Below are 24,317 nucleotides of genomic sequence, written 5' to 3' on the forward strand. Positions count from 1 at the left end.
AATTGGTCCGACACTTCTATGGCGGTGCCAATGACCTCGTCCAGCGTCGAAAAACGGCACCTGAGCGCTATCTCCCTGCCGATCTCTGGGTTAAGCCCAGTCTTGAATGACGAAATTAGGGCTTTGTTGTCCCAGCCGCATTCCACCGCCAGGGAGCGAAACCGGCTGACATACTCCCTGATGGGTTCTCCGCCTTGCCTCATCTGAAGGAGGAGAGCGCCAGCTTCCTGTTCGCGGAGAGGGTGGTCATAGATCTTTTTCAGTTCGGCTGCCACATGTTCATATGAGGCCAGCAGCGGGGAATTCTGTTCCATTAGGGCATTGAAATAGCCCAATGGTGCCCCCTCCAGGAGATTGGCTAGGAAGGCAATCTTGGCCGTTTCCCGGGAAAAGCGACGGGGCTGAGACACAAAAATTAGCTTCAACTGGTTAAAAAACATTCTGCATGTTGCCGGGTCACCTGAGTATTTCGTAGGTGGTGGGATGTTGGGTTCTGGCCACACTGGTGTTTCCTCTTCGGCAGCGGGTCGGTTGTGGAATGAAGCAGCCATGTGGGAAAGCTGAGACACGCTCTGGGCCAGAAGAGACAGGAGCTGCTCATGCTTGTTTAAACGCTGGCCTTGGTTGTTGACGGCCTGTTCATACAGGGAAGAGCCTGCTGGGTCCATGTTATGGCGAGTTTGTTCTGACACGACTCAGAGAACAAACGGACCCAATAATGCAGTGCTCAGAGAAGATTTATTAACAATGGTTCTGAGACGAAGAAGTCTTGGCCCTTGAAGGCTGTTCGAGCAGGGGGGGACGAGCAAGGCGAAGGCCCAGGCAGGATGCGTCTAGATCCGGTCCTGTAGCAGGGTTCAGGTCGCAGAAAAAAGGCAGAGGTACAGACGAGGAGCAGGCTAGAGGCAAAAATCCACAAGGTCAAAAAGTGTATCAAAGGCAGAGGCACAGACGAGGAGCAGGCTAGAGGCAAAAATCCACAAGGTCAAAAAGTGTATCAAAAATCCGGCAAGACAAGGTAACTAGAAACGCTCGTAAGTTGCAGTGAAGGCTAACAAACTCGCAATGGAGCAGAGGGCTGTGTGTGCTTATGTAGGGAGGCTGTGGTAATGACCAGGTGTGCAGGACAGGTGTGTGGAATGAGTGCTGATGACTGAGGGGGAAAAAAAGGAAAAAGTATACAGGCCTGCTGTGGGGCTCTAACACACGGCAACACTTATCTGATTGGACGGGGGGGGAAAAATCTAGTATTCGCATACATGTACTGTCCTGTATGAATTTCTTACTGCTTTTTCCTGAGCGCTAACTTAAAGGCCGCCTGTCTGCTTTTACGATGGGGATCTCCAGATGTCACCTTGAGGGTGTTTAACCAGCCTGCCCCCTGCCCCTTTTCTTTTCTACAGATGGTTCACTCCCCACAATCGACCACTTTGAGGTACAAATGCCCCCTTCCTTCTTTCTCTCTCTCTCACCTGAATAGTAAACCTTGATTACCCCTTTCCCCCAATTAGCAACTCCAGCCCCCTACCTTCCTTCTTCCTTTGCTTCTTAACTGTGAGTGGAATGCTGACACGTCCCTCTCCTTCGTGCTTCTGTCCTTAAACTGGAATGACCAGCTGCTACTTTCAAACTTCAATTCTTGATTCCAGTTTTGTTTTTGTTTTTCAACCTTGGATTTTCCTGCTTCCCACCTGAAAAAAAAAAATCCCCATTGGGGTTGACCTCAACCCGCCGCTGTAGGACAACGCTCCAATGGCTAATTCCCCCTCTGAGACAAAAGAGCCGTGTAACACGATTTCACACCTTTATGATTCCGCCAAGTCTTGTTTCTTCAACCCTTCTCAAAAACAGCCAAAAAAAAGGAAACATTGCTGAACTGAGTGTTTTTTTCTGCTTTTTCCTTTAAGTTTCTCAGGGCAGGACCGCCTCACTGTCGCCTCCACCTTACGTGGTCATCCTCATCTCTTGCTCTGGGTTGGTCTCCTTTGTTCTGCTGCTCCTCACCTGCCTGTGCTGCAAAAGGGGAGGAGTTGGATTCAATGTAAGTGCAATTCATTTGCTTTTCTGAGAACTAAACAGATGTTAAAACTAGGGATGTATCGAAAGCAAAATTCCTGGCTGAAAACCGTAAGGCCAAAAAATACACATGCATATAATTATTTTTTTCATTTTATTTATTTATTTAATTAAATTTTACTTCTTGTTTTTTTTTTTTTTTTCGATTAATGCCCTTTGACTTGGCATCGGTTCTACAACCCCGGAGGCTCGAGAAATTTAGTTTGAAAGGTGCCGATTCTGAAACCCATGTGAGGGTGCGTTCCCGGCAGCAGTGAGTATATTGTGGCAAACTCTGAATGAGTCCTACGGCAGAAGTGTTGGCATTGTCATAGCGTTCTGTTCAGTAAACGGAGACACACAGGTCATGGCCGATGGAACCTTGATAAATGCCCTTTCTCGGAATTTTGGGAGACTTGAAAAATGGGTCTCCAATTGCTAAGCTAAATGAGATCTCGATGTACGTTTGTGTGGAACTGTAGTTCACAACAAGAACAAAAAACTAGTCCGTTCTCACTGAAACTAGCAAACCTATTTACAAGCCTATTGCAATCTCTCCTACCACTTGAAATAAGACTATTCTTTTCTTGTGCAACTAGTGGAATCAATCAAGAGCCAGGCGAGAGCCTGAGTACCTCCAAATACTTCCAAACTATGGACATGTTAGTTGTGAGGGTTAGCAAGACACCATGTTTTGATTACCTCATCACAAGAGGTAAACTTTCGGTCTTTTAACCAAAAACCGAAAATGCAATCGTAGCTATTTTCGGCCGATGGTTTTAAGCGCCAAGTTTTCGTTCACATCTCTAGTTAAAACTAGAGATGTCGATCGATCGGGTTCGATCACGTCATTTTCAAAGTATCGGAATCGGCAAAAAAATATCGGCCATGCCTTTTTTTAATACTTTTTTTTTTTTTAATTAAATCGTTTTCTAATTGTATTTTACGTTACAGACATAATATGTTACACTCATCCAGAGTCTTTAGTTTAGGCTTAAGGTAGGGTTATCAAATTTATCCCGATAACGGCGGTAATCAGTTTTTTAAAAAATGTATCACGTTAAAATTTTTAACACAATTAATGCATGCACTACACGACCCACTCACGCATTGTCGCGCTCAATCTGTAATGGGGCCGTTTTACCTATATAGAGAGATAAAAGGCAGCGTAAAATGAGTAGAGTGAATTTTGGCAGCCTTTGGAGCCTTTTTTTAATTGGCTAAAGCCTTACAATCCCTCTCCCTACGATTAGAAATATCATGGGAAGCAATGTGGGGAAGCAATGTAGCAATTGATCTTTTTCTTAACACCTTATGTTATTTCCTAACGCAGAGAAGATATATTAATTGGTAGCACTACACACAGTCATGGTTCCACTACCCATCATCCATTTGGGCATGGCTACAGTATCATTTACTGAAAGCTCAACAAATACACTAGATGGCAATATTTAGTCACAATATACAAAGTCACAAGTCTTTCTATCCGTGGATTCCTCTCACAGAAAGGATGTTAATAATGTAAATGCCATCTTGAGGATTTATTGTCATAATAAACAAATACAGTACTTACAGTATGTACTGTATGTTGAATGTATACATTCGTCCGAGTTTTATTCATTTTTTTCTTAATGCATTGCCAAAATGTATATGATTGGGAAAAATTATCGGGAATGATTGGAATTGAATCGGGAGCAAAAAAAAGCAATCGGATCGGGAAATATCGGGATCGGCAGATACTCAAACTAAAACAATCAGGATCGGATCGGGAGCAAAAAAACATGATCGGAACAACCCTAGTTAAAACTAGTGGTTTACCGACACTAAAATGATGTCATCGGTATCAGGAACTACAAGGAAATAACGTGCTAATGTGCTAATAATTCGTTTCCAACAGCTGATCGCCCTCCCCAAAATGGCAGCCAGCTTTGCATCTGCTGTAAAAAAAAAAGGAGCACTTGTCGCTGGAGTTGTCCAACATTATCGGGCAGCCGATAATATTGGCCAATAACAGCATTTTAATATGATATCTGATAGTATCAACCTCGGTTTTGCATAATCGGTTTTGGGCCAATATGCATTTTGCCTATTAATTGAATCTATAAGCCTTCTGCCTTTGTACAAGGGCTGGTCACAGTTTAGCACAGCAGTTACGCTTATTGACCATTCGATGTCTCCAAACTATGATGCGTGGGATATGTTATGTGAGCATGATCATAACAAATCAATGTAGCCGTTGTTTTGATGACCCTGGATCCAGAATTGTCCCTCCGTCGTCTTTTTTGCCTTGTTATTTGACCATTGTCGACGAATAATTTGTCAACCTGTTTTCGGTGAGCCTTCTTCAAACTTTTGGAACATGGAGTCAGTACAAAGGGTTAACACAAGAGGTGAACGCGCGGAATATCGGCCCTCCTGGTTGACTCGCGGAAGCGGTAAGCAGCGGAGCGCCATTTCTGTTCGGCTGTCGCCGTTTCCGTGCAGCTTGGCCGGGGGGGCGAATTCCTTCAATATGTTAAGTCCACGACTGCATATATCAGTATCGGAGTTTTGGAGTTGGACAATATTGGGATATTGGTTATCGGCTAAAAAATAATCATCAGACAGCTCCACTTGTCGCCCTTCTAGAGGATGATAGATGCCCAATCGTGTGGCGTCCAATCATCCTTCTGCTTTGAATTTCAATGAGTTTATCACTGGTAGAAGTCCAATCCATGTGGAGTGGGAAGGTTGCAGCAATTTCCAATCGCTGCCAATCCTCCCACTTCAAATGGACTGAACGTCTAGGGCAGGGCCGGCCCAGCCTAGTCATCACTGTCATGAACGTTTCCCACCAGCTACTAGAGTTAACTCCAGCGTGTTTAGTGTGTCTAGCGGTGGTCTGTGTTGAGAAAGAGAGTGTGTGTATAATGTAAACATTATACGAGTCATACGCACGTAATTTTTATGGAAAATTATTCATTTATTTTTGCTTTTATGGTATTCATGTTGAGCTGTGGCTGTGGTTTTACATTCACCTAAAGAACTGCATTTATTTTCATTTTATTTAGAATATTTCAGTTATTTTTTTTAAAGCTTCCCTTTAATCAATGAATGATATTATTGTAAGATTAAAACTTGTTTCATCCAACCCTGTTCTCCCATACAACTATCTACATTCTTCTAAATTGTAGGAGTTTGACAATGCCGATGGAGAGGAGTGTTCCGGAGGGTCCAGCCCCATCCAGGAGGACAGCCTGTCGTCGTGCCCCTCGCTCCCGGAGGTCTACACGTTGCCAGTCAGGGAGAGGCCCAACTGCGCCGCGCTGCATGGCGGAGGTAACTCAATGCTAGATCTGTTGCCATAAATGGACTTCTGGGTCAAAGGCAAAAAACGTATTGCGATTGACAAGTACCGTAATTTTCGGACTATAAGGCACACCTAACTATAAGCCGCCACCCAACAATATGACTCGCTGTCCCCACTGTATTACGGGATATTTACACCAAGCGATATTAACCGGTAAAACTTTATTTGACAGCGGCATCATAAGACTGTCTAAAACCAAATGAATCACCATGAAGCTTTGAATCAATTGGCTCCAAAGATTCATTGCTTCAAGAACCTTCAATTGGCCATCACTGCTCCCGTGGGGGAGACAGTCAACCTCAGCTACCGCCTGCTGTCAACACTGTTGTCATCCAACATGCCTCCTAGCATGCATTGCAGCGCTACAGATGTACGTAACAATCAAAATTCATGTTCTGTGCTAATTATTTCTTCAGTTGCTGTTCCAGTTGTTTCATTAATTGCTAGCTATGGTATTTGACAGTGGTGCCATAAAACTGTCATAAGACCATTATAATTATGACATGACACTACCATGAGCATTAATGAATGCTTATGACGGATGTCATTTTGTATCATCCGGCAAATTCTCACTTTTGAATGGATTTAAAACATCCGAGCTAGACATAAATGGAGTTACTGACATAATTTGCCGGATGATACTTAATGATAGGGTTGTTCCGATCATGTTTTTTTGCTCCTGATCCGATCCCGATCGTTTTAGTTTGAGTATCTGCCGATCCTGATATTTCCCGATCCGATTGCTTTTTTTTTTTGCTCCCGATTCAATTCCAATCATTCCCGATCATTTTTCCCGATCATATACATTTTGGCAATGCATTAAGAAAAAAATGAATAAAACTCGGACGAATATATACATTCAACATACAGTACATAAGTACTGTATTTGTTTATTATGACAATAAATCCTCAAGATGGCATTTACATTATTAACATTCTTTCTGTGAGAGGGATCCACGGATAGAAAGACTTGTAATTCTTAAAGGATAAATGTGACTTTGTATATTGTGACTAAATATTGCTATCTAGTGTATTTGTTGAGCTTTCAGTAAATGATACTGCAGCCATTTAACTTCTGCCCAAATGCATGATGGGAAGTGCAACCATGACTGTGCGTAGGGCTACCAATTGATATATCTTCTCTGCGTTGGGAAAGAACATAGGGTGTTAAGAAAATGATCAACTACTACCTCTCTTCCCCACATTCTCACGTTATGTTTAATTGCTGAGAGAGGTATTGTAAGGCTTTAGCCACATAAAAAATGGCCAAAAGGCTGTCAAAATTCTCTTTACTCATTGTACGCTGCCTTTTAGAGCTATCTATAGGTAAAACGGCGTCTTTATAGATTGAACGCGACAATGCGTGAGTGGGTCCTGCAGCGCATGCGTTAATTACTTAACGTGATTAATTTTAAAAAATTAGTTACCCCCGTTAACGCAATAAATTTGATAGCCCTACTTTAAGCCAAAACTACTCTGGATGAGTGTAAGACCTTTTGTCTGTAACGTTAAATACAATTAGAAAACGATTTAAATAAAAAATATTTATATATTAAAAAATGGCATGTCCGATATTTTTTTGCCGATTCCGATACTTTGAAAATGACGTGATCGGACCCGATCGATCGGCATACATCTTTACTTAATGACATCTGTCATAAGCATTCATTAATGCCTATGACAGTGTCAAGTCATAATTATGTCGGTTTTATGATGTCACCGTCAAATAAAGTGTTGCCTATTAACCCAAATGAATCAACAAATAGCCCGCACTGGACTATAAAACACAGGATTCAAAATGAGGGAAAAAAGTAGTGGCTTATAGTCCGGAAATTACTGTAACAGACCAAGGGAGGGATCCAATCAGATTTGAGATCTTATGAAGTCTTATGAGATTTATGAGTCATTTTATTTTAGTAAGAGCGTTTTATATTTTTTGAGTGGTGAATATGTTAGTGTTATATCGAAAAGATTTTTGTGTGTGTGAGATTTTTTTTTAAATGTAAATATTTTTTAATATGTTTGGGAGAGGTGTATACTCTATTTGTGCTTTAGGGCATGTCCAAGTTTGAGCCAAAACAGTCTTTAGTCTTAATTTCTCATGTCACCGATTCAACTCTTTGGTGTTTCATGTAATTTTTTTCAAAGATATTTCAGAAACCTAAAATCTTTATTGTCAATGTTGTTGACATACAAGTAGTGTCTTGTTCTTTCGCAGACTCCAAATCTCAGTGCTTCAAAAGGCACACCTTGAACTACCTGCAGGAGATTGGAAATGGCTGGTTCGGAAAAGTAAGTGGACAGCCTTTCATAGTATATTTCCCAATGTTCCAGGAATGAAAGTGGCTAGATGTTCTTGCCGGAACTCCCTGATATAAAGGTTGGCACGCAGCTTGATTTTTTTTTTCCTTTTTCTGCAAACCTCCTAATACCGCCGGAATGCAAAAATTGCTTTTGGCACAGTTATACAGTGCCCTCCATAATTATTGGCACCCCTGAAAAAGATGTGTTTTTTTTAGCTTCTATTTTTTTTTTTTTCCAAATAATATGGGACCTTAATGGAAAAAAAAAGAAAAATTCAACCTTCAATACAAGTGCATTCATTCAGTGGGGAAAAAAATCCCACATAAAGAAAAAAATATTTGACATCAAATAATGTGTGTCACAATTATTAGCACCCCTGGTGTTGTTAATACTTTGTACAACCCCCTTTTGCCAACAAAACAAGGTCTGGGGACTGAGATGGCCATGGGAGGAGCTTGATTTTGTGTCTGGTGAACCTTTTCTGTGTAGATTTGGCCATATGTTTAGGGTCATTGTCTTGCTGAAAGACCCAGTGACGACCCATCTTCAGCTTTCGGGCAGAGGGCAACAGATTTTGATTTAAAATGTCCTGGTATTTCAAAGCATTCATGATGCCATGCACCGCAACGAGGTTCCCAGGGCCTTTGGAAGTGAAACAGCCCCACAGCATCACTGACCCACCCCCATACTTCACAGTGGGTATGAGGTGCTTTTCAGCATGCGGATCTTTCGTGGCACGCCAGACCCACATAGAGTGTTTGTTGCCAAAAAGCTCAATCTTGGTCTCATCTGACCAAAGTACATGTTCCCAGTTGAAGCCTGGGACCATACAATATAAATGAATATATAAATGAATATAAAATTACTATAACTTGTTCTCACATTTATCTTTTAAGAACTACAAGTCTTTTTATCGGTGGATCCCTTTAACAGAAAGAATGTTAATAATGTTAATGCCATCTTGTGGATTTATTATTATAATAAACAAATACAGTACTTATGTACAGTATGTTGAATGCGTATATCCTTCTTGTGTCTTATCTTTTCATTCCAACAATAATTTACAGAAAAATATGGCATATTTTAGAGACGGTTTGAATTGCGATTAATTATGATTAATTAATCTTTAAGCTGTGATTAACTCGATTAAAAATTATAATCGTTTGACAGCCCTATTTTAAATATAAGGAAATAAATAAGTAGCCTAACATAAATGAACAAAAATACATCCAACATGCACATTAACAAAGAGGATGTTCTGAACCTCCCAGTCAGAGCAAATAAAATGAAATAAAATAAACGTCTCTTAAAGGTCTGATCAATTTTCCATTGAATTGCCCTGTTTTTTATCAGATTAATTCAACAACCTTGTCCCCCACACCCTTCTATTTGTTGTTCCAAAAAACGTTCATTTGAACAAATCAGAGCTAACTATCCATGCTGATCACATGTCAGTATGTCAGCTAATTGAAAGGACTGCAGAGTCCAGGTTGGTTTGCTGTGCGTATGTGCACATCGACGCGACTCATCAGACTCAGATAATGAGACAGAGACGCTGGGAAGAACTACGTCAAATAAAAATAATAAATATTGGAGGAAACAGATTACGCTACACAAGCATTTTATTAGGCTTGTTGTTAACACTTGTGTATGTAAATCTGATGTTAGAAGACTGTTGTTACTGGAGATGAGTGTGTGGCAGGCTGGCAGTTTTTTTTAAACATGGGGTTTTGATAGTTGGCGTCATATTTTCGGGATCAAAACATCGTTCCACCTCGTTCCTGCCCCAAATCTTTTATCGGAATGGAGTTCCGGGCAGTTCCGGCCCACTTTCACCTCTGCTCTGTTCCTCACTGCAATTTTGAATCTAACTCCCTGTGTTGTAGGTGATCCTAGCTGAGGTGTTGTGCGACTGCAGCTCCTCGCAGGTGGTGGTGAAGGAGTTACGCATCAGCGCCAGCCCTCTGGAACAGAGAAAGTTCTTGGCTGAATCTGAGCCATACAGGTCAGGCTAAAATAGAGACTATTTCAGTAGTGCCTTTTTTTAATTCAGTGTAATTGTATATAAACTCAATTAACCTCAATCACAGATAACCACCACCATTTTCATATTTATGTACGCTTTGATTCATGCTGCCAGAGTCAATTTTTCTTTCTTTTTTTTTTTTTTTACAAATTATGATTGTGTCCACACACAGGAGTCTGAAACATCCCAACATACTTCAATGTTTGGGCCAGTGCAGCGAAAGCATCCCTTATCTCTTGGTGATGGAATTTTGCCAGCTGGTAAGTACACTGCAGAATTTTTTTTTTTTATAATTATGGTAAAATTCTGACAGTTGTGGTCGCCAGATTTTTATTGTTAAAAAAACAGGATATTTGCAACAAGTTTTAAATTAACTACAATCTAATAGTTTTCAGTAGCTTGGTAGTCAGCACGCGTGACTGCCAAAATATTAATGAATGTTGTTTTTGGTAGGGATGTCCTGATCCGATCACGTGATCGGAAATCAGGCCGATCGCGCCATTTTTCAGAGGATCGGAATCGGGAGAAAAGGATCGGGTTTTTAATTAAAAATATACTGTATATTTATGTTTTTCTGCTTCATGCTCGCACAGCGCCACAGCCAATTAACCTCCCTCCTGCTACGCAGTGCAGCCAAACTGTCCAGCTTGCATTTGGTACTTAAAGTTAACGATGATTGACAGGTTTGTAGCTTTGACTTAAACTTGCATAAGTGCAATGTGGCAACTCATTGTGTAAGTGCAGCATGAGTGTTAACATGTGAGTGGAATTGAGTGGACTCACTCAATGAAGCATTTAATAAAGACAAGCCTTTTTCTACATTATTCTTGTTTTAAAATAATTCACATTAACAAGGTGGCACGGTGGGACATTAACGCGTTTGGATCGGTTGTTTTTTTGACAAAAGATCCAAACGTGTTACGTGTGACTCGGTTGCAAAATTATGCGGTCAGGACATCCCTAGGTTTTTGGCATCCGTTTCATCTTAGTCTTAATCTTTTGGACGAAAATAGTTATTTGACTTAGTCATATTTTAGTCATTCCAAAATGTGTTTGCCTAATCTAGTCTCCGATAACGAAAACAAATTTCGTCTAGTTTTAGTCGACGTTTACTCAAAATGTTTTTGTGGCCCGGGGTACCACCCTGGATCCTGGGGGGGAGACGATGGCTCATTTGCTGCGGGAGGAAGGATGCGCACCCCCCCTCGCCCTGGGCTGGCTGGGTGGGGGTAGTGGCCCTGGGATGGCGCCTTTGGCGGGGCCTGCGTGCGGCTGTATGCGATTGGGCACGCTCAGGTGGGGGGTCCCGTAGGTAGGGCGGCGTAGGGTCGGAAAAAATTCAATTAAATTAATAAATAAATAAAAATAGCACTCGCCACGCTAAATACTAATGCTAACTTGAATGCTATGCTAACGTTACTAGTCACACTCAGTGTGTGATAACCCAGGACAGACATTTAAAGTCTAAAGCAACACGGTATATTCTCTCATGCCTAGATACGAAAAACTAGCAATAAGCTAGCCTCGAGCTCAGCCTAGCTCGAAGCACATCCTTACACCGGTGAGGGTGGGAGGGGGGCATGATTGACACCACGACCCAAACACTGCTTTGATGCTGGCTGACATACTACACGTACAATAAGAAAATGTCATGCAACATATGATAGAAACTATGTTGCATTTTCGTCTCATTAAACGAAAACATTTACTATCTCCCAAGACCCTACACGGTTTTTAAGGGGGGCCCAGGCCCCCCTGGTGGTTTAAAAGTGTCATTGCATGTAATTGACTTTCCTATATATAAAAAAGTTGTAAATCAATAAAACTGCTACAAAAATGAATGAAATAAACAAAAAAATATATTTTTATAATGGGTCAAAATTGTTTTTGGAACAGATGACTAGCACCTTAGACGGTCATTTGCTTTGCACTCACCGGCCACTTTATTAGGTACACCTGTCCAACTGCTCGTTAACACTTTTCTAATTTCTAATCAGCCAATCACATGGCGGCAACTCAGTGCATTTAGGCATGTGGACATGGTTTAAGACAATCTCCTGCAGTTCAAACCGAGCATCAGTATGGGGAAGAAAGGTGATTTGAATGACTTTGAACGTGGCATGGTTGTTGGTGCCAGAAGGGCTGGTCTGAGTATTTCAGAAACTGCTGATCTATTGGGATTTTCACGCACAACCATCTCTAGGGTTTATAGAGAATGGTCCGAAAAAGAAAAAATATCCAGTGAGCGGCAGTTCTGTGGGCGGAAATACCTTATTGATGCCAGAGGTCAGAGGAGAATGGCCAGACTGGTTCGAGCTGATAGAAAGGCAACAGTGACTCAAATAACCACCCGTTACAACCAAGGTAGGCAGAAGAGCATCTCTGTACGCACAGTACGTCGAACTTTGAGGCAGATGGGCTACAGCAGCAGAGGACCACGCCGGGTGCCACTCCTTTCAGCTAAGAACAGGAAACTGAGGCTACAATTTGCACAAGCTCATCGAAATTGGACATTAGAAGATTGGAAAAACGTTGCCTGGTCTGATGGGTCTCGATTTCTGCTGCCACATTCGGATGGTAGGGTCAGAATTTGGCATCAACAACATGAAACCATGGATCCATCCTGCCTTGTATCAACGGTTCAGGCTGGTGGTGGTGGTGTAATGGTGTGGGGAATATTTTCTTGGCACTCTTTGAGCCCCTTGGTACCAATTGAGCATCGTTGGAACGCCACAGCCTACCTGAGTATTGTTGCTGACCTTGTCCATCCCTTTATGACCACAATGTACCCAACTTCTGCTGGCTACTTTCAGCAGGATAATGCGCCATGTCATAAAGCTGGAATCATCTCAGACTGGTTTCTTGAACAAGACAATGAGTTCACTGTACTCAAATGGCCTCCACAGTCACCAGATCTCAATCCAATAGAGCATCTTTGGGATGTGGTGGAACGGGGATTCGCATCATGGATGTGCAGCCGATAAATCTGCACCAACTGTATGATGCCATCATGTCAATATGGACCAGACTCTCTGAAGAATGCTTCCAGCACCTTGTGGAATCTATGCCACGAAGAATAGGCAGTTCTGAAGGCAAAAGGGGGTCCAACCCGTTACTAGCATGGTGTACCTAATAAAGTGGTCGGTGAGTGTGTATAGTATATATACAGTATATATATACTGTATATTTGGGGAGGGCAATTTTATTTTTCAAATGAATTCTTTCTTTAATTGAAGATATTTATTTGATTGAAGCAACTTTATGTGGGATTGAATGATTTAGACACCAATGTCCTACCCATAATAAGGCCCATACACAAAAAGGATTGCTTCAATCAACAAAAACTTTTTCAATGAAAAATTACTAGTAAGTGTTCAAATGCAAATTCTTCAATCTCAAATATTTTTTCACATTCAAGAACTTTTTCTGTGATTGAAATTCTTTTCTTTGATTGAAGTGATTTTTCATTTTGAAAATATAATTTTTTATGACGCAACTTCTTTTTTGATTGAATAAAAAAGAAAAATGTCCTCGTCAAAATGTGGTCTAAACACAAATCAACATTACTTCAATTAAAAAAATTGCTTCAATAAAAAAAAAAAAAAAAAAATCAATCAAAGAAAAGTTTCAAATTTATTTTTGCATTCAAAAACATTTTTGGGGGGCTTGAAGCGACTTTTTTTTTGGTTGAAAATATATATTTTGATTAAAGCAAATTTTTGGGGGATTTTGAATAATAAAGGCACAAATCTACCTCCATATGGCTCCACCCAGGGGATACAATTTTTGCCAGGGGTAACTACATTGGCACGACACCAGCAGGCGCACCATATTCAATGGATGACGACCTTGGCAAAAAGTATTGCCTAAGCAGCCTGGTTTTGAATTCCCCTAAAAAACCCTCATTGTCAACTTATTATTATAAATATTCTTGTCAGTTAATTTTATAGCTGACACTGCGTTTCAGGGTCATCAACACGTTGTGCCCCCCCCCCCCCCCGCCCCATAAGTCAAACTCTGCCAATGCCCAAGACACGTTTTTAGCTTGTTATCGTCACGTCAAAAATTGTTCGTCGACAAAATATATTCACTATTGTCATTGTTGACGAAAAAAACAATGGATCACTGTATATAATATATATATTTTTTTAAATGTACAGAAATTTACCGTAAATAGTATAGCACCTGAAGCATTATATACAGCACCGTTTTTACATATATTTTATGGTTTACCCCCTTTGTAACAGTAATAATGTGCAAGCATTTTACGGAAAATTTAACGTTTTTTCTAGCAAATAGTGTCCTTTCTTAACATCTAATTTTCACCCTTTTATATAATCCCCTGCTTTGTTTGTCGCCCTTCAATGCAGCCCTAATGACTTAACACAAAGGCTGCCAGCTCATTGTTCATTCCTGCGATGCGGCGGGAAGCGAATAAAAAACTAGAGGGGGACATTTTTACGACAGGGGTGGGCCTCGTGTGCTTGTTGGATCGTTTCATCCTCTGCGGAACTTCACTTTTTGTGTACTCACAGGGTGACCTGAAGCGGTACCTGCGAGCCCAGCGGAAGTCCGACGGGATGACGCCGGATCTCCCTACGCGGGACCTGTTGACACTTCAACGGATGGCTTTTGAGATCACGTCGGGTCTACTGCACCTTCATGAAAATAACTATATCCACAGGTTGGACCTTAAGCGAAATGTATTAATTCATTCACTGAGTTGGATTTAGACCTTTGCTCATTGACCGCAACACAGTCCCTGACAAAAGTCTTGTTGCTTATCCATTTTGTAGAAACAATTGCTAATAACCTGACTTTTAATTATTCAATTGGTTTCAGAAATGTCTCATATGAAAGCTAAGACCCTCCCAAATGACGTTGAATGTACAAAAATATATTTGTTTCACTGAAAAAAGATTGATCATTTAATGAATGAATAAAGGTCAAATTTTGGCAAGACAAAAGTTTTGTCGCCTAGTGTGAAAATTGAATAAAAAATGTACTTCAAATACAAAAATATGTTAAATAACAAGCGAATTAAATAGTGGTGCTGTGAGATCCAAATTTAATATTTTGTACGACTTCCATGCTTCGGCAAGGATTCATACAATATATTGATGAAGTCATCAGGAACATCAAAGAAAGCAGTCTTGCATGCTTCCCAGAGTTCATCAACATTCTTGGGTTTCGTCTTCCATGCTTCCTCTTTCATCCTACCCCAGACATGCTCAATGATGTTCATGCCTGGTGACTTTGCTGGCCAGTCCTGAAGGATCTTGGTCTTCTTTGCCTTGAGGAACTTTGAGGTAGAGATTGAAATATGCGATGGAGCGCCATCCTGCTGCAGAATTTGTCCCTTTTTATGGTTAGGAATGTAAGAGGCAGCTAATATTTGTTGATATTTCAGACTATTTATCTCTCAGGGTGCAGACAATTAAAAAAACGTGTGGCATTTGCCAAGGCCCACAGCCTGTCAAAAGGATGGACGCTGGAAAAATGGCAAAAGGTGGATTTTTCAGATGAATCTTCCATTGAATTGCCGCAAATATTGCAGGAGACCTACTGGAGCCCGCATGGATCCGAGATTCACTCAGAAAACAGTAAAGTTTGAGGTTATATCCAGTACGGGGGTGTGCGAGAGATCTGCAGGGTGGAAGGCAACATAAATAGTTCTTTGGTGTGATTTTTTGCACACGCTTGCCATTCGGGGTTGGAACCTTCATTTTTGTTGGATTGAATGAGGTGTGTCCAAACTTTTGGGCGTCTCCTGTACGTGAATGACCTCAGCTCCTGTATTCATCTATGCGCAAAGTGAGAAACAGCTGACGCTCCAGAAGGAAGTCACCCCAAAGATAGTGGTAAAAAGGCGTTCTCTATATGAACAAGTGGAATGGATTGGATAACAATGTACTAAAGGGTCTCTCTACCTTACTCTATGAAGTGAGGGGAAACTGAGACAGATTTATGATCATATTTAAGTTAATCATGACAGGTTATATGATTATTGATTTAAGCTAATATTTTAGCAAAATCAAAGTGAATTATTTAGGGGGGCTTAAAAATATTTTAGGGGCGCAAATAGGCCTAACGACGCCACTGAGACAGACTCTTGCAAATTATTGTGCGATGAACATATCGAATGTTAATTGTGTTGTTTGTAGTGATCTGGCTTTAAGAAACTGCCTGCTGACCTCAGACCTCACTGTGAGGATAGGTGACTACGGCCTCTCGAACAACCATTATAAGGTATGCTAAAACAGAATTTTATTCTCATAACTGCTACATATATCATAATAAGACAACCATGCAACTAATTCACATTCATTTATGTATGCAGGAGGACTATTATTTAACTCCCGACAAGCTTTGGATCCCTCTCCGATGGATCGCTCCTGAGCTCCTAGAGGAGTACAGAGGATCTCTAATAGTCACCGACCAAACAAAGACCAGCAATGTGTGGTATGTTTACCCCAAAAAAAGAGCGTCAAAAGCGCAATTTTCAATGTGGATTGTGGCACATATACATTTCAAGCAGTTGAATTTGAGTATACATTGGGGCAAATAAGCATTTAGTCAACCACCAATTGTGCAAGTTCTCTTACTTGAAAAGATTAGAGAGGCCTGTAATTGTCAACATGGGTAAACTTCAACCATGAGAGACAGAATGTGGAAAAAAAAAATAGAAAATCACATTGTTTGATTTCTAAAGACCTTATTTGCAAATCATGGTAGAAAATAAGTATTTGGTCACCTACAAACAAGCAAGATTTCTGGCTGTCAAAGAGGTCTAACTTCTTCTGACGAGGTGTAACGAGGCTCCACTCGTTACCTGTATTACCTGTACCTGTAATAGCACCTGTTTTAACTCATTATCGGTATTAAAGACACCTCTCAACAACCTCAGTCAGTCACACTCCAAACTCCACTATGGCCAAGACCAAAGAGCTGTCGAAGCACACCAGAGACAAAATTCTAGACCTGTACCGGGCTGGGAAGACAGAATCTGCAATAGGTAAAACGCTTGGTGTAAAGAAATCAACTGTGGGAGCGATTATTAGAAAATGGAAGACATACAGGACCACTGATAATCTCCCTCGATCAGGGGCTCCATGCTAGATCTCACCCCGTGGCGTCAAAATGATAACAAGAACGGTGAGCAAAAATCCCAGAACCACACGGGGGGACCTAGTGAATGACCTACAGAGAGCTGGGACCACAGTAACAAGGGCTACCATCAGTAACACAATGCGCTGCCAGGGACTCAAATCCTGCACTGCCAGACGTGTCCCCCACGTCCAGGCCCGTCTGCGGTTCGCTAGAGAGCATTTGGATGATCCAGAAGAGGACTGGGATAATGCGTTATGGTCAGATGAAACTAAAATAGAACTTTTTGGTAGAAACACAGGTTCTCGTGTTTGGAGGAGAAAGAATACTGAATTGCATCCGAAGAACACCATACCCACTGTGAAGCATGGGGTTGGAAACATCATGCTTTGGGGCTGTTTTTCTGCAAAGGGACCAGGACAACTGATCTGTGTAAAGGAAAGAATGAATGGGGCCATGTATCGAGAGATTTTGAGTGAAAATCTCCTTCCATCAGCAAGAGCATTGAAGATGAGACATGGCTGGGTCTTTCAGCATGACAATGATCCCAAACATACAGCCAGGGCAACAAAGGAGTGGCTTCGTAAGAAGCATTTTAAGGTCCTGGAGTGGCCTAGCCAGTCTCCAGATCTCAACCCCATAGAAAATCTGTGGAGGGAGTTGAAAGTCCGTGTTGCCCAACGACAGCCCCAAAACATCACTGCTCTAGAGAAGATCTGCATGGAGGAATGTGCCAAAATACCAGCAGCAGTGTGTAAAAAGCTTGTGAAGAGTTACAGAAAACGTTTGGCCTCTGTTATTGCCAACAAAGGGTACATAACAAAATATTGAGATGAACTTTTGGTATTGACCAAATACTTATTTTCCACCATGATTTGCAAATAAATTCATTAAAAATCAAACAATGTGATTTTCTGATTTTTTTTCCACATTCTGTCTCTCATGGTTGAGGTTTACCCATGTTGACAATTACAGGCCTCTCTAATCTTTTCAAGTAGGAGAACTTGCACAATTGGTGATTGACTAAATACTTATTTGCCCCACTGTACACAGGATACTAGTGAAGGGCATCTCTAGGAGAAGAGCCCATGAATATTTAAACCACATTCTTGCCTTTAACAGTCAGTAAGCCTTTTTTTGTTAAGGGGGGGTTTGCTGAAACACAATTTTAGCCTTCCAGTTTGGTATACACTCGTGTCTATACTTAGCCATAGCCACTCCAGTAGTGCCTGATAAGGAGATTAATGAAAGCAAGAACCCAACTATCAGCCGCGTACATTACAAGACTTTTAAGACCAGAGAATAAGGTCGCCAGCCTCAATGTTATGTACACCTTAAAATATGAGAAAAGAAGACGATAACCTCAAAAAAAAAACATCTATCTGCTCACTCTAGGCAAAGTCTTTAAAAGTTGATGTATTTTGCCATGAGTAATGTCCTTTCCTCAATGTCCTACTTGCAGGTCCCTGGGGGTGGTCATATGGGAACTGTTTGAATTTGGCTCTCAGCCTCACAGGCATCTGAGTGACGAGGAGGTTCTGACGTTTGTCATCAGGGAGCGACAAATCACGCTGGCTCAGCCGAGACTCAAACTCTCTCACGCAGATTACTGGTCAGTAGGGCTGTTCACAACATGCTCATGTCATGGGCTCTAAGGTTTATTTTTATCAAACTTGACTGAGTCTTTTTCTCTCCTGTCCTTTCTTATCCTCTCTTCCCTTTCATCTCCTGTCCTCTCTTATCTTCGTCTCCTCTCTTCTCCTCTCGTCTCCTCTCCTCTCCTCTCCTTTCTTCACTCTCCTCCCCCTCCTCCCCTCACATTCCCTCTTCAGGTATGAAATCATGCAGTCATGCTGGCTTCCTCCATCACAGCGTCCATCAGCGGCCGAGGTTTTCCTCCTCCTCTCCTCCCTCCTGGCTGCCGAGCGGGGAACAGCGAGGGGTGGTGTCGGGGATGAGGATGAAGAAGATGAGGAGTATGACGACGGTAGGAGGAGGAGAGGCGAGAGCGAAGAGTCGTTTGAAAGACGATGGGACTTGCTTCGCCCGCCGGCCTTTCAGGCAGCAGCGCACGAACGGCAAAGGGAGCGCGAATGCGCTAGGGAGGAGCGACACAGCTCCTACCCACTGCTGGACCCCGTGGGCAACCGTAGCACGCATTCCTCGTCTGAACTGGATGATATCCTGACCGTGACTGAAACTAGCAAAGGGTTGAACTTTGAATATTTTTGGGAGAAGGCCCACGCTAGACGAGGCTACAAACCTCTACCCCCTGCTCAACCCATACCGTCTGTGAACAATAACAATCACAGGCAGTCCTTGGACACCCCCACTGTGGTCCCGGTGATCAGCGCACGCAGTCCCTCCCTTGCCAGCGAGTACTACATCCGATTGGAGGAGCACACTCCCCAGGACAAGTCACCGACCCTCAAAGGGAAGAGCCAGCCGTCTTGCCGCTCAGACACTATTTGTCCAGGAGACATGGAGCTTGTGGAGATACGCAGTGGTATGCTGGGGAAAGAGCGCGTGCCATATTGTTCCTCTGACAAGTGTACAGCTGGAAAAGGCATCCAGACTGTGCGATCGAGCGAGGTAAAGCTCCAGGTGCCTAACACTGGAGTAGCTGAGTTCAGAGACACTTCAAGCAGAGTGACTGACTTTTCGGTAATCAATTTAGGGGAAGATGATGAAGAAAAAAGGACTCCTGACAAAAAAGCCTCCTCAAGCTCCCAAGCTCCAATCCTTCCTCCAAAACCTCGGTCCCTGTCTCTGTCATCCACCAATCATCTTCATTCGCGCCCGCTACCTGCACCTCCAATTGGTTACAGGGGACTTCCTCATTACAACATGAGTGGCAAAATCGAGACTGATCCTCTTCAGATGAACAGCTGCCCACCTTCGAGTTATGGTCACTTAGGGCTCCACCGTGCTAGACAGACTTTGCCGCCATCCCCGTCTCTCTCCCCCTCCCTCCCACCATCTAGTCATCCAATTTACCCTCCAACACAAATGTGTCCGCCTCCCCTCCCTCCTCACTCAAAACAAAGAACTTGCCCCAGCTACAATTCTGATTCTTATTCTAGATACAGTAATAGATGTATTAGAGACCCGCTGTCCTGTGACCTTGCCAATAGGGACACCAGACACACGTCAATGCACAACTCCAAGGATAGCACTCACTCCCGTGGGAAAGACTTTGAATCGCCCATTCGCAGGGAAAACCCCTTGCGTCCGATTTATCGTAATATACCTCGCCCTCAGCCCGGAAATGACGGGCAGTGTTCATCCAGTCCCACTTACTCAGATGAGGAGGACTCTCCCTTCGTGTCACCTGAGAAACCAAACAGCGGCACCACTGTCACTCATTCAAGCCTTTCTGAGGATGCTGAGCCAACCTCTGGTGGACTCTTTTCCAGGGGAATGAAAAGGACCCAATCACGCCTTGACACCATCTTACCAGCCATTTGGAAGGAAGATGCAGAACTTCAAGCAGAACGTATTGCCGCAGCCAAGAAATCCCCCATGCACTTATTTCTGACAGAGATCTCTACAGCGACAGAGCTAAATGAGCGCAAGTCGGATGTTTCATGTGACACTGGGCAGGAGGAAAAGAGAGACAGTGAAAAATCTCCAAATTTTGCATTGCCTAACAAAGGAATACGCCGTTCCCAGTCTCTGATCACAGAGCTGGGCTCAGCAGGACATTCGTGGGCGTCAGAGAAACAAAACAAAAGCACAGGAATGGAGAAAGAATTCATAGCGTCGAATGAATCGTTTCAGGGAGATCTTTTTCTGACAGAGATCGATACGGACACAGATGTGAATGAAGGATCAGGAAATGATCCTGTAAAATACCTCTACCCTGCAGGATCAAGGTTGCGACCGTATGTCTGCGCTTCGGGCCTTCCCTCATGCACAGAAGCTGACGACACCTATTCAAAAGGCATAAGACGGTCACACTCCCTCCTCTCTGAGAGCACCACTGGAAAAGCAGAGTTTGAACCGAAAAAGACTGAAAAGGAACAACAGAAATCAGAAATGACAAGGGAGGAGTTCCTAAAAGAGATCCAATCAGCAGAGACTTTTCTAACTGAAATCATATCGAGACAAAACACAACTACGAACAAGAAAGAAGCTGATTCCTCCCCTACGCCTCTCTCGCCTGAGTACGAATCCATTTGTATTGACCCAAATTCAGCACAGACCATACGGTTTCAATCAGAGAGCTCCATACGCTCATCTGGTAGAGGAAAAGATGAAACACAAACTGAGGCTATTTATGCCCAAGTCACCAAACGTGCCAAAAAGACTGAGATCAAAGTTACTACCCGACCTGAGATCCCAATCCTTCATATAGGCTCAACCATTAAATCAGAGAATCAAGGATGCAATGCAGGTGACTTTGCCTTTTCTGATAGCATGTCCAAAAATGGCCTAGAGAGTACAGATGGACCTGCTTTACCTGCGAGAGGAGAGGAACAAGATTTTTCAGAACTTTCACCCGAACTCTCCGACAAGGATGTCACTGTGAGATCACGCATTACACATAATAGCCCGGATGCTTCTTTTTTAGAGAATGGCCAGCTATTGAATGATGACACAAGAGTCTGCATTCATGAGAGAGATCACGTCACAATGTGTGATTCTGACAATGAAAATCACAACACTGATAAGATCTCGTCTGCCGCTGATTTGGATCACTCAAAAGCTAGTGGGGCCCCAAACACAAAAGTAGACGATAACCATTCACTAGAGCACAATGACAGTGTTTCACAAAAACATGTTGCCGAACTAGCTGCCACTCCATCCACTCCGGATTGGGATGCGTCTGGTGACGTCTTCCTGGTCACCCCCACCGACTCCGTCCTGTCACCAATGACGTCCAGCTCCGCAGACTGCCTCACTCCTAGTGACTCCTGGATGGGATCGGGAGGTGGTGGGTGGCGAGCTCTGGGAAATGAAACACCTCATCGGGACTCGGCCTATTTCTCAGACAGCGACTGGGAAGGGGACGGGATGAGCAGGAGAAGCAGCGACGGACTTGTCAGCTCCAGGCCGAGCAGTGGCCGAGGGGGTGAGAGGGGACTGCTCACTGGGATCGAAGAAAAAACTGAAACTGAAGAAGAGAGTGAGGTGGAACACAAGCACGCAATGAGAAACAACATACAGTTAACTGAGAAAAAGACATGTCAGAATATTCCTCAAAATGACTTCTCTCATCCAGGGAATGCCACTGATTTTCCAAAGAAAGGGTTCGAGCTAGGACAGAGAGATGATTCTGGCATTTTCCTAAACGGTCAGAAATCCTCCCAATTAATCGATGGTCCCCAAACCCAAGACTGTGTTGACTTTATTGATAAATTGTTCTCCAAATTAGAAGACACACCTCATAAGAACTTTACGAATCGTGATGGGTATCCAGAAGACCAACAATCCACAGAGAATGTAATTTCCAGAAAAGATTTGAATCTACCAGCCAACAGAGCCAAGGAATACACAAAATTAGAAAATGATGTTGTTTCTTTGAGCGCCCATAGAAATAAAATTGTAGAGTCTGTTGTTGACAACACAGAGTCCAAATTGTCTAATCTATTTGACGGTTCTTCCGTCACACCACCATTACGGGAGTCAAATGTAGCTTTGGCATCCTGGACAGATGAAAGACTTGAAAAACCTGAGATAAGAAATAAGTTGCCTGACCTTGAGCTGCACCATTCAGACCACAACCAGCTTGGCCTGCGAGACTTGCACTACTACTATGAGAATGAGACAGCTGAGGTAAGGACAGAGTCTGAGAAACAGCTTGCTTGTGCAGAGCTGAGTAACGTTGCAAAGGAGAAGTCACCCCTGAGAGAAGCGCAACATAGGATGAACAATGTCGCAAATGTCATCGAGCAGGTGAAAGTGGAAAATGACAGAAAGAGTCTTGACTGCAACCTTTATTCACAGTTAAGTGAATTGCCTATTTGGCCTGATGAAAATGACCAGTGGGCCTCTCCAGAAAAGAAGTGTCCAGATAATGAGCTCAGGTCTGAACTCTTCCCTGGCTTCCACGCTGAGGACTGGGAGGTGGCCGAGCGTCTCGTTGTGGGTCAGGAGTTCTGGGAAACTGAAGAAAATGATGAACTTGCTGGGAGTGAACCTCACCCTGCCAAGTTAGTCAGCTATGAGGAATCGTGGAATGACGAAAGGCAGGGATTAACAGAAAGTCTTTCAGTGAATGCAAATGTCAATCAAGCGTCTGAGCAGCAGAAGATGGCTGTTCAACAGGTTGAAAATCAGGAGAGCCTAGAGGAAATAAATAGATTTGATGTGATGGGGAAATTATCAACAGACGTGGAAAACAATGAAATGCCGGATCAGGAAGTCTCTGAGAAACATAAGTCCTTATGGATGGACACAATCCAGGATGGGCATAATGCAGGCTCAGAGGAGAATCAGAATTTCAACACTTGGTCTCAGCACCAACTCTGTGACCTCCAGGAGGAAGAACCGTCACCACCAAGAGAAAAAGTTGACGACGATGCTGGTTTAGTGAACTGTTTCTCTCATACTTTAGAAAGTAAGCATGCCAAAATAACCATATGTATCACTGAAGCCCCTCAGGAGGACTTTCCTGACCAGGAAAATCTTGATTCTGAGATAAATTATACGGATGAAAGAAGTCCATGCAATGCAAAGCACCCCACAGAAGACGGCGTGAGTGCTGCAGAGTTAGAAGAGGATTTCAGAGATGTCGCTGATCCACCAGCAGACAACTTCAGCTCAGTTGACTTCCCCAGTCCTCCTCAAAGCATCGACCTTGACCTGCAGGATGATAAACTGGAGAGTTTAGATGATTCTTTTCCGAGTCCACCGCCATCCATTTCAGAAACTGAGGAGTTTAGTACTCCAGTGAATATAGAGGCAGAATCTCCCAAAATGGATCTCAGTAGCAACACCTCTGAGATTGAAGTTCAGAATGATACCAACCCGTCACAAGCTCCAATAAATAACCTGCCAGAATTATTAATTTCTGAATGGAAAGATATGCATGAGGAAGCCTTAGAGGATTTCGAGAAACTGGAACAACTGTGTTGCATATCAGGTGATGAGGAAGAGACTTTGGGTGGCATTTTCTTGGAAAACCTAGAGCTTTTGGAGTCCCTGAAAAAAACACCTGATCAAAAAGGCACCAATTCAAGCTTGTATGGCGAAGAGACAAGTCATTCGAGTACCAAAGGGAGCAGAGCGGTTTTGGATCAAACCCCTGATGATTTCAATAATCTGTTAGATTCCTCAGACACCGATGATAGGGATGATATGTTGAGGTCATCAGGACAATCTCCGGATGCGAAGGACCAGAGTTCTCTTTCAAAGATGACCACCGAGAATGGCCTCATGATGCAGGTCAGAAAACATGTTTACATGGAGAGGAAACTCTGTTACCTTGCTTCACTGTTTTCAGCTCTGTGTTTGCTATTTTGTTTTGTCCTT

The 24,317-nt window shown here is 42.7% G+C and overlaps 1 protein-coding gene across 1 annotated transcript in view; it reads left to right on the top strand.

The window, feature by feature from the left end:
* Positions 1–24,317, top strand: part of lmtk3 (lemur tyrosine kinase 3) — a 43,069-nt gene that overhangs the window by 13,652 nt on the left and 5,100 nt on the right. The window contains exons 2-11 of the mRNA XM_057834329.1: positions 1,908–2,041; positions 5,229–5,373; positions 7,623–7,696; positions 9,595–9,713; positions 9,907–9,994; positions 14,270–14,418; positions 15,899–15,983; positions 16,075–16,196; positions 18,304–18,453; positions 18,674–24,230. Coding sequence (XP_057690312.1) covers positions 1,908–2,041; positions 5,229–5,373; positions 7,623–7,696; positions 9,595–9,713; positions 9,907–9,994; positions 14,270–14,418; positions 15,899–15,983; positions 16,075–16,196; positions 18,304–18,453; positions 18,674–24,230 — 6,623 coding nt within the window. The remainder of the gene's footprint in view (positions 1–1,907; positions 2,042–5,228; positions 5,374–7,622; positions 7,697–9,594; positions 9,714–9,906; positions 9,995–14,269; positions 14,419–15,898; positions 15,984–16,074; positions 16,197–18,303; positions 18,454–18,673; positions 24,231–24,317) is intronic.

The sequence above is a fragment of the Corythoichthys intestinalis genome, chromosome 4, assembly GCF_030265065.1.
Source record: "Corythoichthys intestinalis isolate RoL2023-P3 chromosome 4, ASM3026506v1, whole genome shotgun sequence".
Taxonomy (NCBI): domain Eukaryota; kingdom Metazoa; phylum Chordata; class Actinopteri; order Syngnathiformes; family Syngnathidae; genus Corythoichthys; species Corythoichthys intestinalis.